The sequence below is a fragment of the Gobius niger genome (genome assembly GCF_951799975.1).
Source record: "Gobius niger genome assembly, chromosome: 21".
Classification (NCBI taxonomy): domain Eukaryota; kingdom Metazoa; phylum Chordata; class Actinopteri; order Gobiiformes; family Gobiidae; genus Gobius; species Gobius niger.
In genome coordinates this window covers 7240656-7267534 of record NC_136872.1, presented here as the reverse complement: position 1 = coordinate 7267534, position 26879 = coordinate 7240656, and the positions used below count along the sequence as shown (strand labels likewise).

At 43.2% G+C, this 26879-nt stretch overlaps 1 protein-coding gene across 6 annotated transcripts in view; it reads right to left on the bottom strand.

Annotated features, from left to right (window-relative positions):
• Positions 1-1970: 1970 nt before the first annotated feature.
• sorcs2 (sortilin-related VPS10 domain containing receptor 2) overlaps positions 1971-26879 on the bottom strand; it is a 259751-nt gene continuing 234842 nt past the window's right edge. The window contains exons 8-27 of one of the 6 annotated variants that reach the window (XM_079579574.1): positions 23781-23870; positions 18567-18746; positions 16853-16999; positions 14082-14184; positions 13491-13567; positions 13324-13415; positions 12257-12364; positions 9811-9931; positions 9601-9734; positions 9220-9339; positions 8955-9126; positions 8675-8861; positions 7520-7653; positions 7277-7400; positions 7086-7198; positions 6889-7011; positions 6718-6817; positions 5750-5852; positions 4477-4778; positions 1971-2465 (exon numbers count right to left, since the gene is read on the bottom strand). In XM_079579574.1, coding sequence (XP_079435700.1) covers positions 4520-4778; positions 5750-5852; positions 6718-6817; positions 6889-7011; positions 7086-7198; positions 7277-7400; positions 7520-7653; positions 8675-8861; positions 8955-9126; positions 9220-9339; positions 9601-9734; positions 9811-9931; positions 12257-12364; positions 13324-13415; positions 13491-13567; positions 14082-14184; positions 16853-16999; positions 18567-18746; positions 23781-23870 — 2487 coding nt within the window. In that variant the 3' untranslated portion in view covers positions 1971-2465; positions 4477-4519. The remainder of the gene's footprint in view (positions 2466-4476; positions 4779-5749; positions 5853-6717; positions 6818-6888; positions 7012-7085; positions 7199-7276; positions 7401-7519; positions 7654-8674; positions 8862-8954; positions 9127-9219; positions 9340-9600; positions 9735-9810; positions 9932-12256; positions 12365-13323; positions 13416-13490; positions 13568-14081; positions 14185-16852; positions 17000-18566; positions 18747-23780; positions 23871-26879) is intronic. The other 5 variants (XM_079579573.1, XM_079579572.1, XM_079579575.1 and 2 more) reach the window with 5 other exon arrangements.

Genomic DNA, 26879 nt, shown 5'->3' with positions numbered 1-26879 from the left:
CAAACATATTTTCAGCCAAAGTCAACAAAGCGACCAGTGCTTACGGCTACACTTTCAGGAGTGTATCAAAAATATCGTCTACATGTCGCCGCTGTGTCTGTCCCGGGCTACAGCCATGTTTCCAACCGCTAATGGGAGTCCAAGTATTGCATAAAACCGTGTTAGTCAGAAATGGTAAAGGGAAGGACATTATTTTGTCTTATTTTTCTGATTTTGTCCCCTTGTCTGCCACACATGGCTATGGAGATTTGAACTAGAAATGGAGATGTGGGAAACCTGAGCAAATTGGCGTTGTTCAACTATAGGACAATTTAGATGCACAACTTTAACAAATTGTATGATCTCTACCATGGAAAGTTGTGTTTGGGAGCTTTGTTAATACATTTATTTACTGTGGGAAAGTCGAATGATCAAAGTCAATGAAAAGAGAACCCGAAAACTATGCCTTTTAAAGAGCAGAATCACACAGAATAAAAACAGAGGTGGGTAGAGTAAAGAAAATTTTGACTCAAGAGAGAGCAACGTTATAAAGTGTTATGAAGGGCAGATTAATAGCCTGTAGTGTAAGAATTCAGACTGTTTTGGTTGTGTTACTGTACAAAAATGGATGAAGAAAAGAATTCTTAAGGTGCAAGACATTCTAATATTATTTCTCTTCATATGACATGAAGCGTTTGTCACTTAAAGATTTACTCACAGTGGAAAGAGTAACCAAACTACTGCAATATTACTACAGTAGAAATAAAGAATCATGTGTTATAAAACAGGTAAAAGTGCAGTTTGTTCATAAAGTAAATGTTCTTGAGCAAACACTACCCACCTCTGATGATGTTACTATCGGAGCAGTACGTCCTAAGTTATTTCAGTTCTTTCAGAGCATACAGAGACCTGCTCATTCTTACTGATTTACTGTGGGGACAGTGAAGACTCGACAGACTGTTGACCTACCTCACCTCACCTCAGTTTAGCTTAGCTGTATTCCTCGCCGTACGTTAGCTCAATCATCCTGTAAATTCCTTCAAACCGTCGGTGCTGCTGAATCGAATGGAAACATGGCAGATGAACTTGCTCTGTAAAAATACTGACAGGAGGCGTGGAGTGAAACGGTGCGTTCGAGGGCCTCTGTGGATTTGGGTAGCCGTGTAAAACACTCACTCACGTCAAAAGGAATATGTACAAAGTGGAGATTGTTCCCAATATTTACATATTTACAACAAAGACGTGGTTCCACTGTGGGCGTGGCCTAATATAGGCTGATTCAGTAAAAGACGACACTTCCCTCCATGACGGCAGCCTTCGTCTCCAGGGCAACGGGGGCCAAAAAGTGAGGCCCGCAGTACAGTAGAGGCACAGTGTATATTAACCATAGTCACTATGGGCAGCTGTTCTTTTAGCTTCAGACTGTGGACTCAGGAAGTAAATACCCCTCTGTTTACTTCTTTGTTTTTAAGCTGAACGCTGTACTGAAAGTGTTCACATTTTGATTCTGTACAGAGGCTGTATCTCTGTGTCACGGGCAGTGAATGACATTTAAACTTTAGTTCAAAACTAACTAGACTGAAATGGTCTGAATGTTAAGCCTTCCTTTTTTTACATTATTGAAAAAAATATACATTATTTGGAAGATTTATTACAGGGCAGTGGTTCCCACTCTGGTACAGGCACTCCCAGGAGTAGGGATGGGACAATAACTCCATGGTCTCAATACCTGTTTTTGGTAATCAGTATAAAATGCACTACTTGAGTATACTGTTATTTTGGTCACGATTATTGTACAGTGGAAATCTAATACCGTAACCGTCCCAACCCAACCCAGGAGTATGCAAAAAGTTTAGAAAGAAATAACCTGCTGATCTGAACAACAACATGGGACCAATATGGCTTAAGATGAAGAACAAATAAATCAAAAGTTTGAAAACATCTGACCCCGTGATTATCACCTAATATTTGAATCATTGAAGTATCTGCTGTGCCATAAAACAGAAATATATTTTAAGGAAAGGTCTGAAAACTTTCTGAATCCACAGTACATTGCAGATAAAGTTCCAGCACTGACTCCTATGCATTTTCTAGCCGTTTTTGTGAAATATTTCCCAAGTACAACACTGCCCTCGTGTGTCAACTGTGTGCAAGGACTACAAATCCGCTATATTTCTCTTATTGCCTTCAGTACAGATGTGGCGTGGGGCGGCTCCCTGACCGTGCCGTGGGTGTGATACAAACTGTACATGGTCGTCCTGGGTCAGTGGAGGGTGCCGTGGAGCTGTGGGGTCAGTGTCCGACGCAGAGAGAAGGGAGACGGGAGCAGGGGAGGAAGGCAGAGTGGAGTCCCTGTGCTCTTTAGCGGGGCTGAGCCACTGCTCGCCCCCTTTAGCTTTAGCGGTGCCCCTTTAGCCATCAGCTGCTCAGGTAGCTCTGCAGCTCTCGGGAGGAGACGCTCAGGACCACACCGGAATGGTTGCCTGCTGGGGACATGGGAGACATGAATACCAAATACATGCAAAGCCTTTAGATCAGTGTTTCCCATTCGTCTGTGGTCAAAGTGTAAAACGACACATTATGAAAACGCGTGAAACAAAGAGCTTCATGGGATTTGACCAGATGAATGGGAAACACTGATCTGAGCGTGGGCTTTACTTAGGATGCTGCGACAGTGACCAGTGACCAGTGACCAGTGACCAGTGACCAGTGACCATGCAACCAAAGCCGGTTTCCAAAACTACCGGAGCCGTTGGCAGTGGTTTCAAACTGGATGGATTTGTAATGTGTCTAAAGTATTTTAACATGCAGATATTCATGCTGATCATGCTTCATGATGATGTATAACAAATAGTATCATTATTCAACATTGGTGAAGATGTTTTTACTGCATAAGCCTTTTACCTGCTCCCACACTAGGGTTTAGGGTTTAGGGTTTGGTCAGAGGGGTCAGTAACTAAATGATATCTGGATTATTATTCATTTTTACTCCTCTAGAAGGACAAATATAATACTTTCTACTCCAGTACATCTCTCTAAATGGAACATAAAACTTGGCTGTGTTTTTACTTTGAATACAGTAAATACTTCAGTACTTTAACTTCAGTAATAATTTGACAGAGTGACTTTTACTTGTTTTGGTGTAATATTTGACCAGCAGTTTCTATGTTTTTACTCAAATACCACAAGCGGCATGTTATGGATATACATTATACATACATGCAGTACTACACTGTGTAAAAACATACTTATTATTTCCTCTATATCTGACATAAAAAAAAACACATTTTAACTCGTATACCTGGTGTACACGATTCCACTTTGTCAGTGGAAACACTATCTGTACAGTATGGGGCAGTGCCATGTTGTGGGAGTATTTTACTGCATGAGGTCATTATGAGGTCATTATGAAGGACTCGTGCACAAATATTGAACCAACATTTGAATCAGCCACTGAAAAGGAGTTTCACGCCCTGAGACACTTTTCAGAAGTCGTCAGTCACAAAGTAAACTTACTAAACTACTGCATTACCTGTACTTTACTTATAGTAGTATTTGTGTTGAGAATGCCCTAGTTTTTCTCCACTACATTTAAAAGTCACCTATAATACTTTGTACTTCACTACATTTCCAAAGTTTTGTTCATTTGAAAAGCTTACTAATACACATTCCAGAACAGTAGGTGGCGCTGTCAGTGATATGAACTGAAATAGATATGGCAAAACTCCAAAGATATTGAACAAAACTCTCGATGGGACATGAGGCCCGTTGACGTGGCAAACGTGGAGGCCATCTTGTGACTGTTCAGCGAGGCTAACCATGGGCTAACCCCTGTGCCACCAATGCAAAACCAGGAGCAACCTTTTCATTGATTCAGCGACAGAATGTGAGACACACTCATTGTTTGTGATGAGTTTATCACTTCTAAGTCGAGGTTTCTCTGTCAGGATCAGGTCATTTCTTTGATTTTTTCATTTAATTTTCTCCATTCATTCCCAGGGTTCGGTGGTTAGCATTCATTACTGTCCTATGTTGAATAAATATCGGTCATGTCGTGTTAAAAAGTTCATAAATACTGATTTAAAGGGGGTAGGAAACAAATGTTACATTTGATATAAATAGAATGATTTGAAGTGTTTGACAGAGGAAAATCCATGAACAAATGGAGCTAAAGTCTATGTCTCCTATAAAACTGGAATCAAATGTAAAAAACTGCAAAAGCAGAGGTGACATATGGTCTGTCACAATTATCAAAGAGTCATGAAAGTAACTAAAAACAGATCAAAAGTGCTGTTTCCATTTGATTACATTGCACTGTGGTAGAAGGCCCAGTCACAAGATGGCCGCCAGAATTGCCATTTGTTCCAACATATTACTACGGCCATGTCCTATCTAGAGTTTGATTAAAGATCTTTGCATAACTCTCTACAATGCGTACGTGCGGTGGAAGCAAACCAAAAGTGAACCTGGACTGGATGGCGTTGAACGGTCCGTTACCTTGCGTGAGTGGGGCTGCTGGCTGCTGTGAGGGGGCGGGGCTCTAGTAGCAGTGGTTAGTGGTAGTCCTTATAAGGGAGCGGAAGGCGGGGCTTCCTCCGGGGTTACCTAGCGTGTGCGAGTCCAGGTCGTCGTCGATGAACTCCTCGCCCTGGATGATGTGCTGCGTGTCCTCGCTGTGGCTGACCGGGCTGGTCATCTCCTGCTCCTTCTCGTTGTGCATCTGCGCGTACACGTTGCGGTTGACGGGCAGCTTCCTGAAAAACAGCGGGGGATAGGCGTCCTCAGTCCGGAGCCAAGGACTGTGGGATTTGGAGTTCTGTAAGATGGGGCTGTAGTTTTGGCACAGTTTGTTATGTTAATATGAGTGACTTTTAGTGTTGGGGACATGGCCAAGTGCTGGTGCTGAAGCTTGATTGAGGAAAGCATGCAGTGAGGCGTCTACAGGTACAGCTACATAAACTGTGAGGGAAATATGCAGATATCTTTAGTGACGAATAAAAATGAGAGGAAGAAACTCAAAACATGTGAACTTCAGTGACACAGTTTGAAAGAGCCTCATATTATTTAACCCCGTAACTCCGACCTTAACCGAGAACTTTCTCCACTTTTACCCAAATCTAAAAGCTTCCCGACGGAGCTCACAGCCTATAGGCCAGTGTAAGGCCTCAACTGAAAGCTAAGACCAAAAAACTCATCTAAGCTTCCGATTTTTGGTCTCACGTTTTAGTCGTTTTGTTTTCATTGCTTGGACGTCACATTATTGTCACGTTTTTGTCACGCTTATGTCAATTTTTATAACATTTTTTGTCAAATCTTTGTCACGTTTTTGTTGTTTTTTTCCCCCCACATTTTTATCACACTTTCATTGCTTTTTTGTCACGTTTTTGTCATGTTTTGGACACATTTTTGTGTGTGTGTGTCACTGTGATCAAGCCACAAAGATGTGACCAAAACATGTGAAAAAAGCAACAAAAACAGCTTTGAAATGAGGCGTTACACTCTAATGCTCAACTGGAGAAAATGCAGTCGGTTAAGGCGGGGGTTAAGAGGTTAAACAGTGCGCAGCCCTAGAAATGTTGTCAGCATAATATTCTTGCTGCCTAAAACTGAACAAAAAAGTATAAATAGCTGATAAATAATAATTGAATGTCTTTGTATTTCATGTACACCGCGCTGGCGTGTAACTGTACATGTATATAAATAGAAACAAATACAAAATCCCGTGCAGCCGCATGCTCTTTATTATTATCTCATGAACACACATTCTTACCTTTTAAACTTGTAGAGAATGAAGGAGCCAGTGGCGATGACGCTGACGAGGAATAACACCGCTACCGCCCACACACCTGGACCTCCAGCGGCGCCATGGTAGCCTAAGTGAAGCAGAAATATTGTGGGTTGCATTGATACCGTAGTGATAAAGGTGCCAGTCGTGTTTTCTCAATGGTGTGGCCTCAGGACCATCACCGTACGACAAGTCAAATAAAAACATGAATTCCAACCAATGGGTGAGGAAAGCCTTTCTCTTTGGTCCTCATGGCGGGAAGCTGACATTGCTGTATTACAGTACCACCAGTTTACCACCAATAAAAAATAGCTTACCACCAATTTTATATTACAATATATCATAATGTGTTTCAACACGGCATGCTCCTTTACTTTTAAAGACATATTGCAAGAGATCAGGTTTTCAGTAAATTGTGCCAAGTGATCATGTTGTGGCCTCTTACAATACAAATATCAAGCTCTTAGTTCAGTCACAAACGTACAGAAGGTGAAAGAAACAGATTTCCACTTTTCTGATACTGCATATGCCCCTAGTTCTATGTCCTCATATTGGTATTCATAGCAATCATTTACAATTGTCTGGTTACACACGTCACATGCAAATAAGACAAGTTTGTGCATCAAACTGTTAAAGTCTCAGCGAGAGATGAGAAATTCTCAAAACATTGTTTAAAACGCATTCATGCAGAAGAAGCAGCGACTTTGTAGTTCACAGCAAACTCCGTCTCAGATAACAATCCACCGCAATCAGTGAAAACTGTGAGGTTGTCCACGCGTAAATGTCACCACTGATAAACGCACCGGAGTCTGCTGCTGCTGCTGAGCTGTGATTGGAAATAACACCAACGCCTTCAAAATAAAGCCAGTCACATACATGCAGGTTCATTATGTCAAAATCAACGTGTGCCTCAAAAGGTGGATCAAAGAAACAAGGTTGTAGAGAAATATTACCTGCGTTTGGGTCTGCCAGCAGCACCAGGACCTGCTGGCCGCCTCGGATGATGAAACTCACATTGTTTTCATTGAACGCTTGGATTATGGCCGGTATCCGCTGTGAAAAGGAGGACATCGCACAGTTTTATGAGAATGAAACAGTGCATTTCAGGGGATATTGGTGTGTACCTTGTCTAGAAACCTGCTCCTCTTGTCCGGCTGTTCGTCCAGCGGTAGAACATACAGGTCTGCAGAGGTGGGGAGGCCCGGCTTCACCACGGTGACCAGGGACTCCTGAGGGATACCTGTGATCTGTGGACCAGGAACAGGAACAATGTTTGCATGAATTGATTTTGGCCATTATTCAGCCGATGGGTTACACTTACCCTGCAGAGTATTTTGGTGACCACTTGCCCCACGTCCTCCCTCCACTCGGGGATGTTGGGGTTGAAGCGGTCCACGTTGCTGCTGAAGCTCAGAGGGATCACCTGAAAGTGGCCTGCGAGAAGATCGTGCTCAAGGTGAGACTGCGGCGAAGAGATTGAAACGCATCAATGACAGAAGTAAAAGCGGTTACCAAAGACTCGGACGATCTTGGTGTCCTGGACCATGGAGCGGCCGTTGGAGGCCTGGACAGTGACCGACACCTCTCCTGGCTCTGAAAATCGCGTCAGCAGGCTGTTCTGGATGGTCAAGGTGGGCTGGAAAAACAGACAAAAGAGCAGAAGTGAGTGGAGCGGCAAAACTGTATCATCTCGCCATCAAAATAGACTGCATAAGGATGATCAAGGATAATATTATGCTGTAGTGCGTCCTTTACCTGCATGTTGTCTCCTATCCACCAGTAGAAGACAGTGAGATTGGCCTCCACAGGGAGCACAGCAGCAGATAGATTGACCTCTTGGTTTACCCCAGGGATAGGCACCACCTCCAAGTGCACCTCCTGCAGAGGGGCTGCACGACAGAAACAAGGCAGGAAAAGGTCAAGTGACTTTTTAACCACGTCCAAGTGTTGTTTCCTTAATAAGACACACAGCTTGCATGCTAAGTTTGGTCAAGAGCTAAAACTGCTTTCCGTAGTCTGCAGATACATGAGGTGGTTGTGTGTATCTATAAGTTTTAAAGTCAGCTTCACTGGGCTTATTTCAGCACCAAAATTGTCTCTACAACAAATGATTTGCTTCACTGGTAAATTGCCACTGCTTTACTCCCTCCATGGCAGCAGAAGCTGACTTCATTCGTTATATATTAAAATAGACAGACCAATATATTGCTTCGGCCATTACATCGAAACAATCTCTGCGGTTCTTAAACAAAGAAAAAATTATTTGCTTTATTATACTTTTCTGGAGTGGTGCATACCATTTGGATAAATATCACAAAAAAATGCCCAACGGCAGGGTTGATCTGGATTTGACCTCTCTACTCTGATTTAAAATAAAACTGGTATTTCTGTCAGTCTGGCTCAGGGGAAACTGAAGCTACATATATGTAGCTTACCACCACTGTGTGGGTCACTTGTATCACGTGAAAAGTGCTAAACAAATAAGCTTCCATTCCTTTTTATTTTCAGAAATTAGGGCCAAGTTGCTTTTGACTCTGTCCCATGCATTTTCTAAAACATAAAACACACTGCAGAAAAAGTTTCAGATCTTCAATAAATATTACTAATTTGCTAAAATAGTTATTAGGTTTACATGTCAAGTCTAGTCCGACTATTTATTCAACGACCTGCTTGATTCTGGTCTGGTTTTCTCCAGAGAACCCGTCAAACGGGGCGCGCGGAGAAAAGTCTTAAAACTTAAACTTTGTAGCTCTCCCTGAAGGAGCAGAGGGTCTGGTTGTACGATTGCATTTGAAAGCCTCTCCTAGAGTAGTCATGCATGCAGCTCCAGCCAGGCCTGCCTGACGAACAGCCTCGAGGCTAGAGTCCGGTTTCCCCCTCGTTCATGTAAGTGCAGTGACACTGACGTACCTGTGACCTGGATGTACATGGTCGCCTGTGCATGTCCTGCCATGTTCTCTGCCTTCACGCTGACCCGGTACATGCCCGGGGTCTCGTACCGGTGCTGGATGGGCTCATCAGTCACCGTTAGGTTTTGGTATATGGCCCTCACCCCGTCTCCCAAATCCACCTGGTACTTAGTACTGCTGGTGTCTCCCTGAGGAGGAACAAGGAGCATTGTTAGAGCACTTGCTTAGAGAAAAAGTCTCATATCATGATCAAATCCAACCCATTCCTTCTCCGAACCCACCAGCTCTTGGTGGACAATGAACGTGATGTCATCTCCGGGCGCCACAGCTAACATCTGTCCTTTGATGCCCAGCTGCAGTCCTCTAGGGGGCAGCAGAGGACACAGGTGCGTCTTGGAGCTCTGCTGCTTGTTTATGCCTCCCTCACAGGAGTTTGAGATGACTTTTCTGTATCTGCACCACAGAATTCCGGTCAGATGTCGACTCATTTAGCAAATGTCTCCAGGTGGAGTTGTTTTGAATGCATTTTTGTGTTAAAGAGCTCACCCGGTGCTGGACTCGTAGCTCTGCCCCAGGTGACAGTCATCAGGAGGGGCGTCCAGGTCGAACCAGAAATCAGCAAAACACCTATGGCCTTCAGTTTGGGAGCGCTCAAAGCCAAAGTCACTGCATACAAAGATGTGCGCATAGACAAGAATATGGTCAAAATGTTTAACTGTCACAAAACCCTTGCAGTTGAGTTTGCACTCAACTGCAAGGGTTTTGGTTTTCATTATTTAAAACACTCCAAAGTCATCATCAGTTCAACTTTTTGCAATTGCCACTTTAAGTTGTGAACAGAATGGAAATAGTACAGGTCCAAGGGTCGACCCTTGAGGCACTCCACACGTTGATGCCTTACATTGTGTTCTTAAATGTGTTTCTCACCAGTTGAAGTCTCTCTCGGTGCACTGACAGGGTTTTGTGCTGAGGACCGACGTGAAACTCTTCCCTTTGATACAAAAGGCCGAGTCCTTCCTCCTCCTGAAGCTCCTCTCCTGTCCCATGATGCACTTCTCTCCCTGCAAATGGTGATTTTTGGATGTTATTATTTTTTGCTTATTTTCAATTAGCTGTTCTTGATTGATGATCATTTACATGTAGGTCAGTGAGCTGCCAGGACTCGTAGTCTTCCTCCGTGCACTGTCGAGGGAAGGATTGTCTGAAGTCCACTTTGACCAACTCCCAGTCCGAGCGGTAACTGATGTGACCAAACACACTGCACAGAAATCATGAAGAGCAAATCAACATTTAGGAGATGTGTGTGTGGTACATAGACATATATAGGCCCTACTGGAATATGCCGGTGCATACATGTAGAGTGTCACACTATTGAGTACATGTACCCATGTGTATGTGTGTGTGTGTGAAAGAGTGGATTACAGCTGGGAGCAGGTCTTATCCAAACTACACGCTCTGCCAAGATCTCGTCTATTCCAGCCCCTCACTGACTCCAAGGTTGGAGCTAGTAGACTACAATAGAGTACAGTCTGTAAACTTGCACAACCTAGACTTTCCATGCGTGCAGCTGCTGTTCTCATTGTGCATTTTATAAGACTGCTTTTCCTGCCATTACTATACATTTTGTAAATTTAGGTTTTAGCCTCCTCTTAATTAATTGTTTTCAATTGTTGATAATACAGAACTTTTTGGGAACCCTTTATACATACATTAGCTATGAAAATAATTGTGATTCTGGAAAATAGATAGATCACTTTAATAGGATTTCTGTCTTTTTCTTTCTTCCCCCCTTTTTTACTATACAAGACATTTTTTTAAGTTTTTTGTGTTAATGTAACTTTTACTTTTCGGGCAAACACAAATAAAATACAATAAGAACATATACAATGAGAGGTACAGGTACATTTCAAATCTTGTCAACACCGTCACAAAAAAAGTCAATTCCAATAAAAAGAAAACATTTTTTGAAGTTCATGCAAGGTAATCATAAAGGCTACACATGAACAATTTGGGTGATGTTGTTCCCCATGAAGCCAGAGAGTGCAGGTCTAGAGAAGCTTGTAATGCTTTTATCCACTAGATGGCGGCAAAGACTAATATTAGAATAATAACATTGCCCCTCATATCTATAGCTGCACAGTCAAGAGTTTGCATGTGAGGAAACTACTTCAGCACTTTACTTATACTTAAGAGTGATCGTACATTACAGCAAAAGAAGAAGGTCCCACAAATCCGATTAGACATTTATGCTCAAATGTCAGGGCACAACTCCGTCTGACCTGCACACATTACTGCTCTGACTTCATTACACTCAGTCAGTCAATACTCACCACTTTATGAAATACTGTAACACGTTAATTTACAGCACTCACGCTAACGCTAACGAGGGAGCGCGCTAATGAAGCTAATGACCTGCCGATGACTGTAACCCCGGAGGCAAAGCGCATTCAAAGATGTTTTATTGATCTGTCAGCAGGAATATTCAGTGCAAATGCTTTAAAGACCGAGCTTCCCATCCGCCACTGCAGCAACGAGAGGAGAGAGTGGCAGTGGAAAAGTGTGAAAGTAAGTTCAGAGGAGCACAGTGACCTTCATGGAGGTGTGATTCGAGCAATAGCACACTTACTATGTCATATTTAGGTGGTTAGCAGTGAAGTAAGTACTTAAGTCGTTTTTGAAAATCTGTGCTTTACTTGAGTAGTATTTGTGTCGAGGTAAAAAGTAAATCTTTTCATGTTTTGTTTTAAGAGCCTAACAATGCACACTCCAGAACAGTAGGTGGCACTGCGCAGATGTAGTGTCAAAAGCCACTGAGTCACGACAAGGAAGAAGAAGGTTTGTCCCAGTCGTGTTGCCGTACAGGCAGTGATTTTCGGGCGCAATTTTTGTCTTTTTGAAGCTGCAAAGTCATTTTTCATACCACTTGTACTGATTTGTACTTCTACTTTGAATACTTCAGTATGTTCCGTGGCAAATACTTTAGTACTTTCACTTAAAGAGACTAGATACAAGTTGGTCATTTTATGCTCACTACTGCCACCTCAGGTCTTACGTGTAACTGCACCTTCTATATTAAGCTTGTGCATGACGGCACTTCGGACCCGCAGTAACACCTTTTTGAGTGACAGTGCAGGATTTAAGAGGAAGTTGTGGTGAACAGGTCTGAGCTCATTCTACACATTAGGTCATTGTTGAAACATGTAGGGGGATGAAAATACTTAGTTTTAACATTTTTAAACTCCATATAGTCCCTTTAAGTAAAAAACTATTACTGATTGGAGTGATGTTTCACCAGCAGTATCTGTGCTTTTACTCAAGTAATAAAATCAAGTACTTTCACTGCCACTAAAAGTAGAAAAGTACTTGGGTACTGACTGTGTGAAAGACTGATTTCTATTTTAGTGTTGACATCCAAAACAGTTAGTTCAAAATAAAGACTTATTACCAGCCTCCTGTACGATATTAGGCATTTTTCTCAAACCCTATTCTTGGTTTGTTGACTGTACTGAAAGATATATAATGATAGATACTATCATTATATATCTTTCAGTACAGTCAATACATATGTACTTGTTGTACTCACGTCATGACCAGCGTCTCGTCTCCCGGCTCGCTCAGGAGTCCATCCACAAACACTGACGTACTGGTGAAGTTATGGACCGTCCACGTCCGCCCCTCGTCTATACTGAACCTGGGCACAAGGCGAAAAACAGCGCTCTCAAAAACAAAAGAAGAAGCTTTCTGTTCAGCTTGTCCACTCAGGGGCAGGCGTAGCAGCTCACATGCAAACGTTATACTGTTGAATGGTATTGTTTTCAACTCAAGGGCACGAAGACGGCTGGTGGAAGTGTCTGGGGGACAGGAGGCCTTGGCAGCTTTTGATGAAATTAAAGTGCTACTACAAAGGAGGTAGAGGGCCATGTCAAATCTACTACTGACCAAAACATGATCGCAAAGTGACGAGTCAGGTGTGAGGAGGGGTGAGCGCGCCCCCGGTAAAGGCCTATTTCTCACACCCGTAATGAAATAAACGCTTGAAATCTCTGCTGTTTATTCAGTGAAACGTTGTGCAATATGGCTCTGAATAAATAGCTCTGACAAATACAAACTGTTTGGCCTTTGGCGATGTTTTCCAGCACTGTGCATCTCCGCTAATGGTCTTAAACGGAATTGAACTTTGAGACAACGCGGACCAAAAAGAACTCTCGCAAATCTCATTACACACTTTATAGAACTAAACAAAACGTCTTCTTATTCCACCTTTAAACTCTCCGTCGCTGCGCCAAGGGCCTCTTATTGATTTAGGGGGGTCTGCGAAGGACAACCACAGCGCACAGACAGATGGCGCCCCGTCGGAAAAGGTCATTTGATTGGACGGCGTGATAAATGTCTCTCTTATCTGGCCTCTCTCATTATGTGGACTGCAGTAAGTGATGGGGGCAGATAGGATCACACGGGATGAAGAGCAGAGAGGGGAGTGGACCGGTGAAGGGCTTTCGACATCACAGCCCACAGTCAAGACAATGTTTCGATCGGCTTATGCAAAGTTTAGTGATAATAAGTCGCTAATTGATCAGGGTTTCGGTCATTTCTTTTGTATTTGTCCAGCTCCGGCACCACAATGTGTCCGACTTAACAGAAATGCCTTACTTGAGTATCTTGAGAGGTATAGACGTATCCTTGATGGCCACAATGACTCCCCCGTGGTCCAGGTATAGGATGTGGTGCTCCTCTTCAAACACCTGCAAAAAACATGTAGAAACCTTGAAATGTGCGGTTTGGAAAGGTGGAGTTTGTTCATGAAAGCGTCCGCGCACCTGTCTCCACGTCCTGCCGCAGTCCGAGGTCACGTACATGTCCTCCTTGTATTCCACCAGTTTGGAGCCCAGGTTTCCTACAGAGAAGCAGAATCGGGTTCATGTGTGGGTCAGCAGTCACAGGTGTCACTTTGAAAGGACTGAAGACTTGTTGCCCTTGATCTCGATGACTAAATCCAATCTTTGCGGTATAAAAACACTACCACAGACGCAGATCAAACGGATTTCATTTTACAATGGCTGAACCCATAGAAATAACAAGGAGAAGGGAAGCCAGAGTATTACTTACGGGAAACATAAAACTCCGCCAGTTCTTGTGGAGTTTACTTGAGTTAACCTCTCAGTGCCACTCTACTATTTCTTAAAAATAAGTTCAGTTAACCTTTTTTTTTTGGGACTTTTCACTTCTGTAGCGAGCGGTAGTCAGGGTCACTACTTCCATCGGCCTCCAAAACAAACCGCGCATGCAGCTCGATGAAGAAAGTGCTTTTAGTCCACTGCTCCCCTGGGCTTGACCGGCCAAGGCTTGGAGCTGCACAGGCCTTTCTGCAACTGTCCCTCCCCAGCTCCTGTCATTGCAGTTTTACCAACCTGCTCCCATGATGAGCCCGGGGGCGGAGTCTTTGGTGTGCACTGTCCCGGACACGTACGGGTTATCGGCCCAGCGCAGGTGCAAGTGCAGGTGACAGTCAGGCTGCACAAAAACAAAACAAGAGAGAGTTAGATGGATGGAATGGCCGTTTTGATTTGGAAAAGCATGACCTAAAAGACCATAGTAGAGTGAAGAAGACAAACACCAACACATGAATGAAAAATGCACCAAATTGCTGGGACTGTACGTCTCTACATAAGGAAAAGCTCATGCACTACAAAAAGTAAATATCAAGCATTGGCTTAAATGACTTGAATTGAGGAAATGTATCTTGTTTTGAGCGGTTTTCACTCATTTAGACACTTTTCCTGATCGGACCAAGTTTACTTTGCTTGTTTGAGGACATTTCAGACCAGTTCTAGGGTAAATCTCGCTTGAAATAAGAAAGTAAAATTGCCAATGAGATAAGACCAATTTTCTTACCCCATTGGCAAAGAAAATGACCTGAAATAAGGACGAAATGTATCGAAACGAGTCAGAAACATCTCAGAACAAGTGAAATAATCTAGGACACTTCTTAAATAGTCAAAACAACTAAAATTTGGATTATTATGCTCAAATTGAGATGCTTATACTGATCTAGTTAAATACTTTTTGCAGTGTGCACACCCACTATTCCACAATTTTTTAAAACATTTATTTGCATTTGTTTCAGTCTGATTGACCTTCATTAGGCTGAAACGCAGCAACATAAGAAATATATAGTACACTATCAAAAAAGAGCGGCAAAGATTTTTTTTTCATTCTCAAGTAGAGCATCCTCATCTCTTATGCATCTGTCACTCACTGTCTCTTTACAGATGGTGAATTTGGTAGTTTGGTGGGAAATCCGGTCTTTGGATCCCAAAGGCTGCTGACCCCTGTGACGGACCGCTGCAGTAAACAAGTTTCAGTCCCTTGTTCAACACACTCATTCAAGCAAGTTCAGGAGGCAATGTGGATGAAGCACCTAATAAGTTCACAAAAACAGTGTGCAGCAACCACATCACGAGTGTCGGGAAATGCTCTGCCACCGAGCCACTGCCTCCACAAAAATATAAACTCGTCGTGTGTCAGTGTGTGGCTGTTTATCAATAACTGATTTACGATTGTTTCCTTGACGACAAAAATAAAAAAGGCGTGCAGTTTTTGGACACAGATAACGTCACAGCAAACTTTTTTTTTGGTATTAGATGTATTAGCTTGCCTTTTCCGACCTTCTGTCTGTTTATTAGACACACAGAAGGTCGGAGAAGGTCATGAGGAGATGCGCTGTGTCTCAGACGCGTCTTCGGAGAGTGACTGATGGTTTGGATGCAGGAGGTGATGGCAGCGTGTGAAAAGTGATGTACGGCTTCTCTGACAGCACTGTTGAAGCGCACCAACCATGACTTCAGCCTCTTGGAAGAGAAGACTTGAATATGATCAACAGTGATAATGGTGGTAATGCGCTACTTATCAGCGACCTACTTTAATCTGACTACTTTTTCAGTAACGAGTAATCTAACGCATTACTATTTCCTATTAATCAGACTAAAGTTACTTTTCCAAGACACAGTGGGTTTTCCTTTGTAAAAAGATATGTTTTCTTTCTTTTTGTGTCGCAAAGAGTGACATAACCTATGCCACAAGTCATGTTTTCAGCCTGAGGACCGCGGCACAAAAGGGAACAACAATGGAGGGAGGAGAGAGATGCTTGTTGTCTCACCGGAAATACTGAATAGTCACTATTTGAGTTTGTGTCAGATAAAGATAATAATATAAAGGTTTGCGGTCCACTCTGTGCTGACAACAAAGTGATAGGATATAAGAAACATTTACAGTTGCAGCACGGCAGGTGTTGATGCAGAACAAACAGCTAATGCAGCAGGAGGCGGTTATTGTCAGTGTCATGAAATGAGGCGAGACACGTCCGTAATCTTTGTGAGAAATGTGTTTAGCCACAGCACGAGGTGAACAGCAGCCATTGAAGTGAATCAGACCCTATCAATGCCCTCTAGTGGTCAAATACCCACACTACAGTAGAAGTCACAATAGTGTATTCGATGTAGTAATCACTAAAATAATGCCTCCGTGTAGGATTCACCAATACACACTAATGGAGTCACGAAGAAGAAGCTAACAGGCAAACACGTGAGACTAGAGCCACCATTAACCGGCTGAATGGGCGTATGAAGACCCAAGACAGGATTGTTGGTGACCTAAAGAAATGAAAACATCCAGTGCTCCTCTCCCCAACTCCAATTTTCGGTCATTGATTTTTGCTGCTAAATGTTGCAAATCACTTTTGTTAACTATCGTAGCGCTTTATATAAAATGTTAATTGGATGCAGTTAGGACTTTTCTGACAATGTGCCTCCCTGGAAAATTGCAACGAGTTCATGAAGCTGGCCCCAATTAGGGGATGGACACTGCGACTCGCCTCGACAGACTATTGCTGTAACTACCATTTCATCTTTGGGCTAATTTGTGCATTTCCCAGCGTCGTATGGCAGAACACACTGGAGTAGTTGAGTGAGCCGGCTCATCCTGAAAAAAAAGATACAGCTCTCCCTTCACGAAGAGCGTCTACACTTTCCTGGAATACTTCTTGTGTTTAGTGACATCTAGATGATCGGTTATGAAGTCATGAAGTCAAACCTTCTCCTTAACCTCCACCATAAAGTCAAATTTGGGCCGATAATCACAGCCCATCACTAATGTAAACCCAGCTTTAGGTTTCCACACTCACCGCTTTGCAGGTGATGCTCTTGCCGTTCATGTCCGTAGCCGGGGGGATGAGGTGCTCCCAGTCGCGGCCCTTGTTGTAGGTGATGACTGTGGTGACCTTCCCGTCGATCTTCTGGTTGGCCAGGAACACGCCTTTCACCCCACGCACCTGGACAAGAACCGCAACAATCACGTTCAAAACAAGCACACAGAAAATAAGTGACTCCTCCAGCCGGCTGTCTGGTCTCTTACACGTGTCTCCGCACTGTTCACATCAAAATACACCGCTCGGCTCTAAACTGTGTCTGACTCAATCTCTGTCTGTACCTGTGCCTCTGGTCTTCACCCACATCGACTGCGCTGCTATATCCAGCTTGTTTTATAGATTAGCTGAGAGTAGGGCTGCAACGGGGGGTCAAAAATTGCATCAGGAATTTCCCACCTTTTTATCCAGATTGGCCAAAACTGTAAACTCAATGCTCAGAGCGCCAGCCTAGCACACTTAAAAATCAAGCAACTCCTTCAACTAAAGGGCTACAACCATGAGGCTAAATTGCTCTATTTTATTTCAGTTCCAGAGCAGTTTGGGTAAAGTGGGTACAACTTATGCCTCATAATACAAAGGTGCCAGGCAGGGGTGCATTGAGTCTAGTTTTCCTACTCCCACGACACCCAAATGTTGTTGCATAAATGATCTCACTATCTAAGGTCCGGACTTCAGTTTCCCACAACATTTTCAACTGCCCTGGCTTAGGATTTCTTATTCTAAAGTTATGCCAGGGCCTGAAGGAAAGTAGCTGCTACATTTCTTATGCAATCCACCGTACATTTCTCAGCAATATATAATTTGACATGAGCATAAATTGTAAGGCCATCCACTAGTTCAGAATGCAGCGGAGGGAAGTCCAAATCAATTTCTCAACAGCTACACTAGCAACATTCGCAGCAGTGCAGCATCAAAAGGGTCACTTTGTCTATTTTAGGACAGGGGTAGACAACATTAGTTTTACAGACTTTCGCAATACCAAGAATTGATACATCGTCAAAGTATCGATACAAACAATACATTTAAGTGTTTAGCAGCTGCTCCACAAGCATTTTGCAAAACCCTCGATGTCTGTCTATGGGCTATTTGAAATCACACTTTATTACTATGCAGGAGAAATCATCACTTTGATAAACCTACACTTTGTTGTGTAAATGCACTTTTCAATCTTAACACTTCAATAAATGTCAGATGGTAATTAGTTTAGGACTTTTGGACACATGACTTTATTTCAAAACATATTCACAATACTTCCTGTATGACAATATGTGTTGTATTGGGCCCTAAGTAACATGATGTGTATTGTATCACGACAAAGCATAGTGCCCCAACCCTAATAAGTATACCAAATCATGATATAAACCACTGTAGTAGTATAGTATAGCATAGCATAGCATAGCATAGCATAGCATAGCATAGCATAGCATAGCATAGCATAGCATAGTATAGTATAGTACCACTGTGAGATCAAAGAAGCGATCGAAATCAGGGAACATGCACCAACATTAATGAGCCGGGACGATGGAGCGCACACCTTATCTCACATCTGGGACGCCGCCTTTGAGAAGGAGTCAGTAACTAACCTATCCCTGTAATATATTCACATGCTCACATGTCGCTCAGATATCAAGAATTTACATTTCATTTTTGGGTGAAGTAGCCGCCGTTGCCCGCCCTGCCTGGCTCTCACCTCCAGTATGTCGATGATGGTGCTCTCCTCAGGTTGCCTGGTGCTGCGGACGTTCTCCAGCACGAGGGCGTAATACACCCCCTGCGGGTCAGACTGGTAAAGGTTGTAGGTGTCCGTCTGGTACCACTCCTGAAGGGCCAGGAACACCTGGTTCTCATCTGTGCTCACGATCTGGACGTCCTGCAATCACAGAACACCAAACAAGATCAGGAAATAAACTGTTGCTGCACAACATCACGATCACAGTAAATCAAGCCATATGTTTCCATATCAACTCTAGCCATAGATGCATGGGAATTTCAACGTTTATTGCTTTAAACAATTCAAGTTTTTCAAAGATAGCAAATTTAAAAACATCAACTTCATTCATAGTAAAGGTATGACTTTGAGATGTTTTTTGTCGAAGGATTTTGAACATATAGCATGTTTTCGTTCACCATTACCTCCATAAGGAAACATGACAAAGCAGCATCCTGACAAATATGATGAAACCTGTTTGCTTTTCCCTGTCAGTGCTCGTGAGGCTCCAACCCAAAAGTCTCCTTCTCTCTCTCTCTCCCTGCGAAGCGACTCAGCACTTTCCGCGTTAGGCTGATTGCATTTACATCACATTTGGAGACAAGGCGCCGGAGCCGAGGAGGAGCGAGGCTGCAATCACTGAAACCAGGGGATTCGCTTTGGAAAACAACGGCGGCTAAATGAACTGCTGACACTGGATTTGACTGTGTGGGCGGATACGGAGAGATGTGGAGCAGTTTCCGTTTAAAGATCAACCTTTTTTTTGACCTTCTTACACATGACTAATAAGACCATTTTGTTGAAGATTCGGAGGCACCACATAGACTGTATTTGACCTCTGCCTCTTCATTTTGGTCATTAAAAGATAGATGTGTTTGCTTTGGTTCATGCATGTCTGACTAATCCTCTGTGTTCGGTCTCTCTTGTCTAATTGTCCAAAATGCTTGTGTGGATTCCTGTTTCTGCTCATGCTCTGGTGTTACATGACTAGAGTACACATTTTGGAGAGAGAAAGGTCTTTGAATTGATGTGCAACATGCCTATATTGCTTTAAAAAACAATTGTCCTGAAGAGTGTAAGCAAAGATGGAACTGGAGAGGTCAATTATGCACGTTTTGGTGAAACCGTTTGCAGGACCTTTCCAGATTTCTTCCATTCCACTTGCATTGCGAACACGCGCCGCTCCTGCCTGCGCTCCGGAGGGTAAAGTGGGGACACACATCGGCGCAGAGCCTCAGTCTGTCTGAGGTCTGCAGGATAAACACCCCCCATCCATCAGCGTCAGGGCGGCGAGGCCACAAACGCTGCCCAAGAGACGAACGAGGCCCTCTGCTGGGAGAGGGATATCACAGCTCTGCCCCCCTACCTCCACACGGGAGTGGGAGCGGAATGGGAACAAGTATAAACACGACATAAGGAAAAAATGCAACACTAACGTCCATATACTTTTGAACACTTGTATTTTCTTTATCCCGTTCGACATAGAAATGAAGTTAGCACTACCAGGCGTGGTGCAGAAGGTGTCAGCGTCTGAAGTGAGGTTAACGCAGTCGTGCCACAGCAGACTTTAGGCTTCGGTTACTTTTTAATGTGGCACTTTTCTCAAACACATGACCAAAGTGCTGAGAGGAGAAACAGGATACTCCCCCGAGAGCTGCCAACCACAGTCAAACCAACTTACAAGCTAATGCTACATGCGACTGTGAGTGCAGATACTCGCGCTTACAAATCTACCTGATTTTTACTACCCTCCAAACACAATTATCTTAAGCGACATGTGCCAAAACAGCAGTTGTCCTGTCAGTGAATAAAAATGGGCCATGTGATTTTGAATTCCCTCCCCTCCCTCTCTCTCTCTCTCTCTCTTCACATAAATCATTTTCATAACCGCAGCATAACCCACGGACATGAATCATCGCCATCAAGTCAAGAGCTTCCTCATTCACTTAACACAGTCCTTTTTCTTTTTTTTCTCAGACTCGCTCATCTCCCTCCGTTTAGCGCGCTCTCTTTCATTGCGACGATTATTCCAGCTAGCATCACGAGAGCCTGGTTTTGGAAGTAGACGATTGCCACAGCGGTTTTGCTCATTGGAAATAAATTGCAGTTGAAACAAAGTCTGTAGGTCACAAGCCGTGTCGTGAGTTGCTGATTCACTTACGGCACTATTCCGGGTCTTATCTTTGGTGACAGTCGGGCTCAAAAAGCTCCCAGTGTGTCCTGTGGAGCATGTGTCCTTACGTGTTTGTGTTCTTAATCCATTAAACCCGGGTCAGCTCTCAGCGGACCCCCACAGAACAGCTCTCTGATGGCCCCTGCATATTTCATCCAGCCTAAATTATTCACACGCCAAAACATCTCCCCTCCTGTCTGTCCGTCCATTTGTGTGTCGACCTATTCTCCCTGCTCCTCAGTCTCGCTCTCTCTCTGAGAACTCTCTCTCTGAGAACGTTCCACCAGGACATCATCCATCCACACCAGGCGAGACGCTGCAAATGAATAGGATAGAAATGCAGATCTTGGTTGCCTTTCGTGCTACACGTGGATACAAAACATGTCAGTATATGTGAATGCGTACGTGTGGGAACGACAAGGGGGTGAGAGTTACCACTGTACCTCTCATTACTAAGAGATACTGTGGTAACGCTTAGTAATGAAGGTCATACTTCTATGGACTTTGGTACTTTAAATGATAGTTTCTAGTAGTTTCAGCGATACATCTATGGTACTTATTGGCAATTCAAGGATACTACAGCAGCAATTCATAAGTAGTAAAAGTGGTACTTCTACATAATTTCTAGGATTGTGTGACTATAAAACAACATAAAACAGCATTAGGGAAAACAAGAAGTACAACCTTCTTTACTAAGAGTTACCACTGTATCTAGAAGTACCTAACTTGTAATTCTTACTATAGTATCCTTTAAGCACCACAATAAGTACCTAGAATTACCACTGTAATTACCACCATAAGTACCATTGTAAGTACCACTGTAAGTACCACAATAAGTACCTAGAATTACCACTGTAAGAACCACAATAAGTACCATTGCAAGTACCACTGTAAGTACCACAATAAGTACCTAGAATTACCACTGTAAGAACCACAATAAGTACCATTGCAAGTACCACTGTAAGTACCACAATAAGTACCTAGAATTACCACTGTAAGTACCACAATAAGTACCTAGAATTACCACTGTAATTACCACAATAAGTACCATTGTAAGTACCACTGTAAGTACCACAATAAATACCCAGAATTACCACCGTAAGAACCACAATAAGTACCTAGAATTACCACTGTAAGAACCACAATAAGTACCATTGCAAGTACCACTGTAGGAACCACAATAAGTACCACTGTAAGTACCACTGTAAGAACCACAATAAGTACCATTGTAAGTACCACTGTAAGAACCACAATAAGTACCTAGAATTACCAGTGTAAATGCCACCATAAGTACCACTGTAAGAACCACTGTAAGAACCACAATAAGTACCTAGAATTACCAGTGTAAATGCCACCATAAAGTACCACTGTAATTACCACTGTAAGTACCAAGGACTTACCGGCCCGTAATGTAAAGTGTTACCACCTTAACTGATCAGAGTGAGACATCTGTGCTTTGACGCAGAGTGAGCGGCCGTTTCAACGATGGATCTTTGACGCCCTCTGAAGGCGCAGACTCCAATTCACCCTCGCAGCGACAACTCCGTTATCCGAGTAAATAATCCTGTGTGCTACTACTAAGTCTGGACAGTCAGAAAGCAGCTGCAGCAGGTGGGGGTGTCTGCCTTTTGTCATAACTGCAGTGATCTTCAGTTTACTGGGTGCTGTCCACATCCTGATCTGCGTTTACAGTGACGAGAGTTGGCTGGCGAGTGATAAGAATTGAGGACAGAAAAAAACGCAGTCGAATCCCGTGAGACCGTGGCACTCTTTGAGCTTCTGTTATGTCTTCCCCTTTTCCCTCCCCTCTCTCGATCTCTCTGTCCCGTGGTCCGTGTGTCGCTGCTGTGCCGGCTAAAAGCGGGGCTCGTGTGGTGACCTATCTGCTCAGCCAAGTACGAGGACATGTGTCAGGGAGGGAGAGCTTCTGCGGCGCACAGCAGATAAACACAAATAGACGCGCCGGGCTCTCGAAAGTCTGCGCCAACAAACTCATTTCAGCTACTTAAGACTGAGGTACTTTGGGGAAGTCACAGAAAGAACAAAACGCGTTATCTGAGGGATGAAATTCTCAGGCCTAATTGCTCATACTTTGTGTCTTCCTGAGTCGGGACACAACAATCCCGATACTGGACGTGGATATTGGTGCAAAGGTTTTCGTGAATACTTTACTCTCTGTGATTATTTGAGTTTGAGCTTCTACTGTCAATGTTTAAAGTGCACGTGACATTTCTGACATTTGACCCTCTTTGGTTTGATTATGTTTGTACTTTCACTTCCTTACTGGACACTGACAGGAAGTGACAGAGATCGAGGCAAATAATTGTAAACTGTTGCTGTGACAACCATGTTATGTCAATGGGAAATGAATGAGCTCTGGAACTTTACCTCTATCTATGTCACTTCCTGTCAGCAGCTTAAAAAAAACAAAAAATAACTTTTCTGCCCAACATTTCTTGATTAAAATGGCTGCATCACTGAAATAAAATGATAATTATTACTTCAACAGCATTCAAACCTGTTATATGCACTTTAATCTGCTCTGGACACTAACCGGGCGTGTGTGTGTGTGTGTGTGTGTGTGTGTGTGTGTGTGTGCTTATGTGTAATCCTGTACTATTGAACACTTAAAGTGCCTAAAGTGCTCATCCCTTTAAGTGCAGCTGAAAAAAACCCCGACACCAATCCTTTACTTGGCGCTGCTCTCCACCGCAGACACTTGTCAATGGCTGTGATCGTCTTGAGCGTTTCCTGAACCTTAAAAAATACATGAGCTGCGGCCTGATCACTCGATAGCACTCAGGCCGTGTCGCGCTCAAACGGGCCCCCGGGTCACTGTACTGGGACAAAGGTTCTGCTCGACACGGGACAGGAGGGCTGTCGTCGCCCCGCTCAATGCTGATGAATATTTGATAGATGCGGCGTTCAGGGTGAGTGGGAAATGTTGACGGTAATTTACTTTTCTTCTTCTGGAAATGCCCTGATGTAGCACTGGCACTAAATAACCTTTACTTGAATCTTACCTTGGGCAGAGCGTACTTGGGGAACCTCATCTGGACAAACTCATTGCGCCGGTATGAGACGTAGTGCTTGGTGCGGTTCCCTGTGGTCACCTGGAGGAAGAAACCAAAAAAAGATTGTGACCCTGCAGGCATTTAAGCTTATGGTGTTTATTGGTGGACGTTTCTGCGTTTCATATCCTGATAATGGTTATGAGCACTGAACCCATGTACTGTCAAGAGTGTTGCATCCCTCAAACAAGATGTTTCTCATGCACGTCTTTATACTTTTCAGTCTATTTGATCTCTTTTTTTCTCTTCTCTTCTTTGAATAAGAAAAAGTAAAACCAAAACAGATGGTTAAGTCCACACTGTGACTGTCCATCAGAGACAGAACAGCCATGTCTAAAAGTTACTCACTGCTAGGGCTGGGCATCCATTCGGATTTCACAAATCGATTCGATTCTCTTCACAAGGACCCGATTCGATTCAGATTCAGTTAAGGACATCACACAGCACCAATTTTGTTGGATGTGGAAGACATTTTGAAGAAGAAGAAGAACTCATGCTGCAAATAGTAGAAACTATAACTTGGCAACTTGGTAAATTAGTAAAATCTGAATATTTACTTTAAGAATTGAACTCCTCCCCCTTGTGGCCATGTGCGTAATGATGCACTGGCACAGCCAATCAGGTTGGCCTTTTACAGTAAACAATATGGCTGCCACCATAGATATCAGACTGAGACTGTCTATGGCAAGATTTTTGGAAATAAACCCAAATTTTTTCTAGCTTTTTGCCATGCTGTAACTTTGCTCCCTGGGGGGCTACAGAGCCGGGTTGGCACTCAAAATGAAGAGCGGCCACGGTGAACGCGAGCAGAAAAAAAGGATCTCCCAAAGTTATTGTCGACGGAAATATACAACCCTAGAATCGATTCAAGCAATTTTTTGAATCGATATAGGCCTTTTCAAAGAAAAGTCGATTAATCGATTAATTAAACCCAGCTCTACTAAAATGCATGTACTTTATTCATGTCTTTTTTAAATTAAATAATAGCCTCAATATGGACATACTGTATCACTTTCTTTAGCATTTTCTGAGTACTTTTCAGTCGCCGGGTTAGTTTTCCAAATGCATTAAGCCCTGAAGTATAAAGCTGCTTAAGAATCGCCTCGAATCTTATTAGCACAGAGCAACATTAGCTGCTCGTCTTTTAAACACTGCAGATTCAGCAACAACATTTAGCACTGGTTAAATCCAGTGCCAACTCTGATTTAGGCAGTGTAGTCTGTAATAAAGTCAGCTCTATGTGGAATATTGTATTTCCACTGATGAACAGTACAGTTTGTTACTCTTTGTTCTCCTCAGTGGAAAGGAGTGGCGTTTCAGGACCAGTGCGACTACAAGCATGTGGTATTGAGCTGATACTGGAAGCTGGAATCGGTGCAAAAATGTAAGAGACACTATATAGACTAGAATGCGTCATTAGACCGACCTGGAGACACGGCAGATTGGGTGTAACTGAGGCGATATTTGACCTTGTACGTTTGAATTAACAAAAGCGGACGTGACAGTTACATTATAAATATGCGTCGCAAACCAGCGTTTACACCGATTCCAGCGCTCACGGCCAGCTGCACAAGAACAGGACAGAAGTACAGAAGGCCTGTTTTGACAAGGCCTTTTCAAAGAGAGTGTTCCTCGCGGTGCATGTACTTCTCCTGGGTGGCAGTAAGGGCGCACTCACCATCTGCCTCTGACTCACCGCACTCTGCAAAGGTCAAAAGCTCAGCCGTGAATAAATCAAACGCGCCTCTCTCTCTTCCCCTCTCACAGTGACGAGGCCTACACGGGTAAAAGCCTCCGTCACCGCAGACCTGATGCAGCATGACTGACCGATGGCCAATCACACGCCGGCTCCGGCACCGACGTTCCCGCCTCCCTCCGTCACCGCTTTAGAAACTCAAACTTCCAACGCTTTTCACTGCCTGTTAATGCGGACCTTGCAGCTATTCACCACTTTGCTTTCAGCGGCTCATATCTGGAACGTCAGCTGGAAGATTGAAATGTTATAGAGGCGGATGATAGCGGCGGTTTTAGCACCAGAGAAGATATGAAAAAAATGATGAAAGTGTTTGATAACAGAGGCCCCTGAAGGGAAGGCGGCGGTATGTTTTCTAAAGAACAGGCTTCGTGAGAGTTCTGACAGTGCATATTTCTATACAGGCTTTTTCTTCTTCCAGAATCTGATGAGTCTAAGGAATCGTTTAGAAAGAGATCATATAAATCTGTAAAGTACATCAAAACAAAAATAAAAGGATTGGCGAGCGTGTGCTGCCAAAGAGAGGCTGGAGGATAAATAACATGGATATACTGTAGTGGTGCCCTGCTGACCCGCCGCTGATTTGATTAGTGGCTGATTTGTGGTACTGCGGCAGAAAATCCCCCCAGAATGATTTTCCCCAAACACAGCGATGTGATAACGAAAAGTTTACGTTTGTCCGAACACTTTAGACAAAAAACTTTGAACAATGACATTAATTTGACGCAATAGTGCAGTAAATATAAACTAATCTACAAAAAAATAACAATCAGCTGCTCTTTGTTTTGGTAATTTATTCATTTTTCAAAGCATGTCAGCCTTTAGCTTCAAGACAACCTACATAGACACACAAGTGAAGCATTCACTTTAGTTGATGCTGTTCTGCCCCGGTGACACTTTATAATAACCTTATTTAGCCTTAATGAGTTAACACTAAGTTCATCATGAACTTCATTAGGAAAGTGTGACAAACGCTTACCTTAACTGTTATATTACTCCATTATGTAAAAAAAAAGAACAAATCTAATTGCAGTAGTAGATGACTTGAAGGGGCTAGATGCAAGTTGGCCATTTTATACTCACTACTGCCACCTCAGGTCAAATGTGTAACTGCAGGTTCTATATTAAGCTTGTACATGACGGCACTTCGGAACCGAAGTAACAACTTTTTGAGTGACAGAGCAGGATTTTAGAGGCCGTTGTGGTGAATCGGTCTCATTCGGGCTCATTCTACACATTAGGACATGGCTGGAACATGTAGAGGGAGGAAAATACATCATTTGAACATTTTTACACTC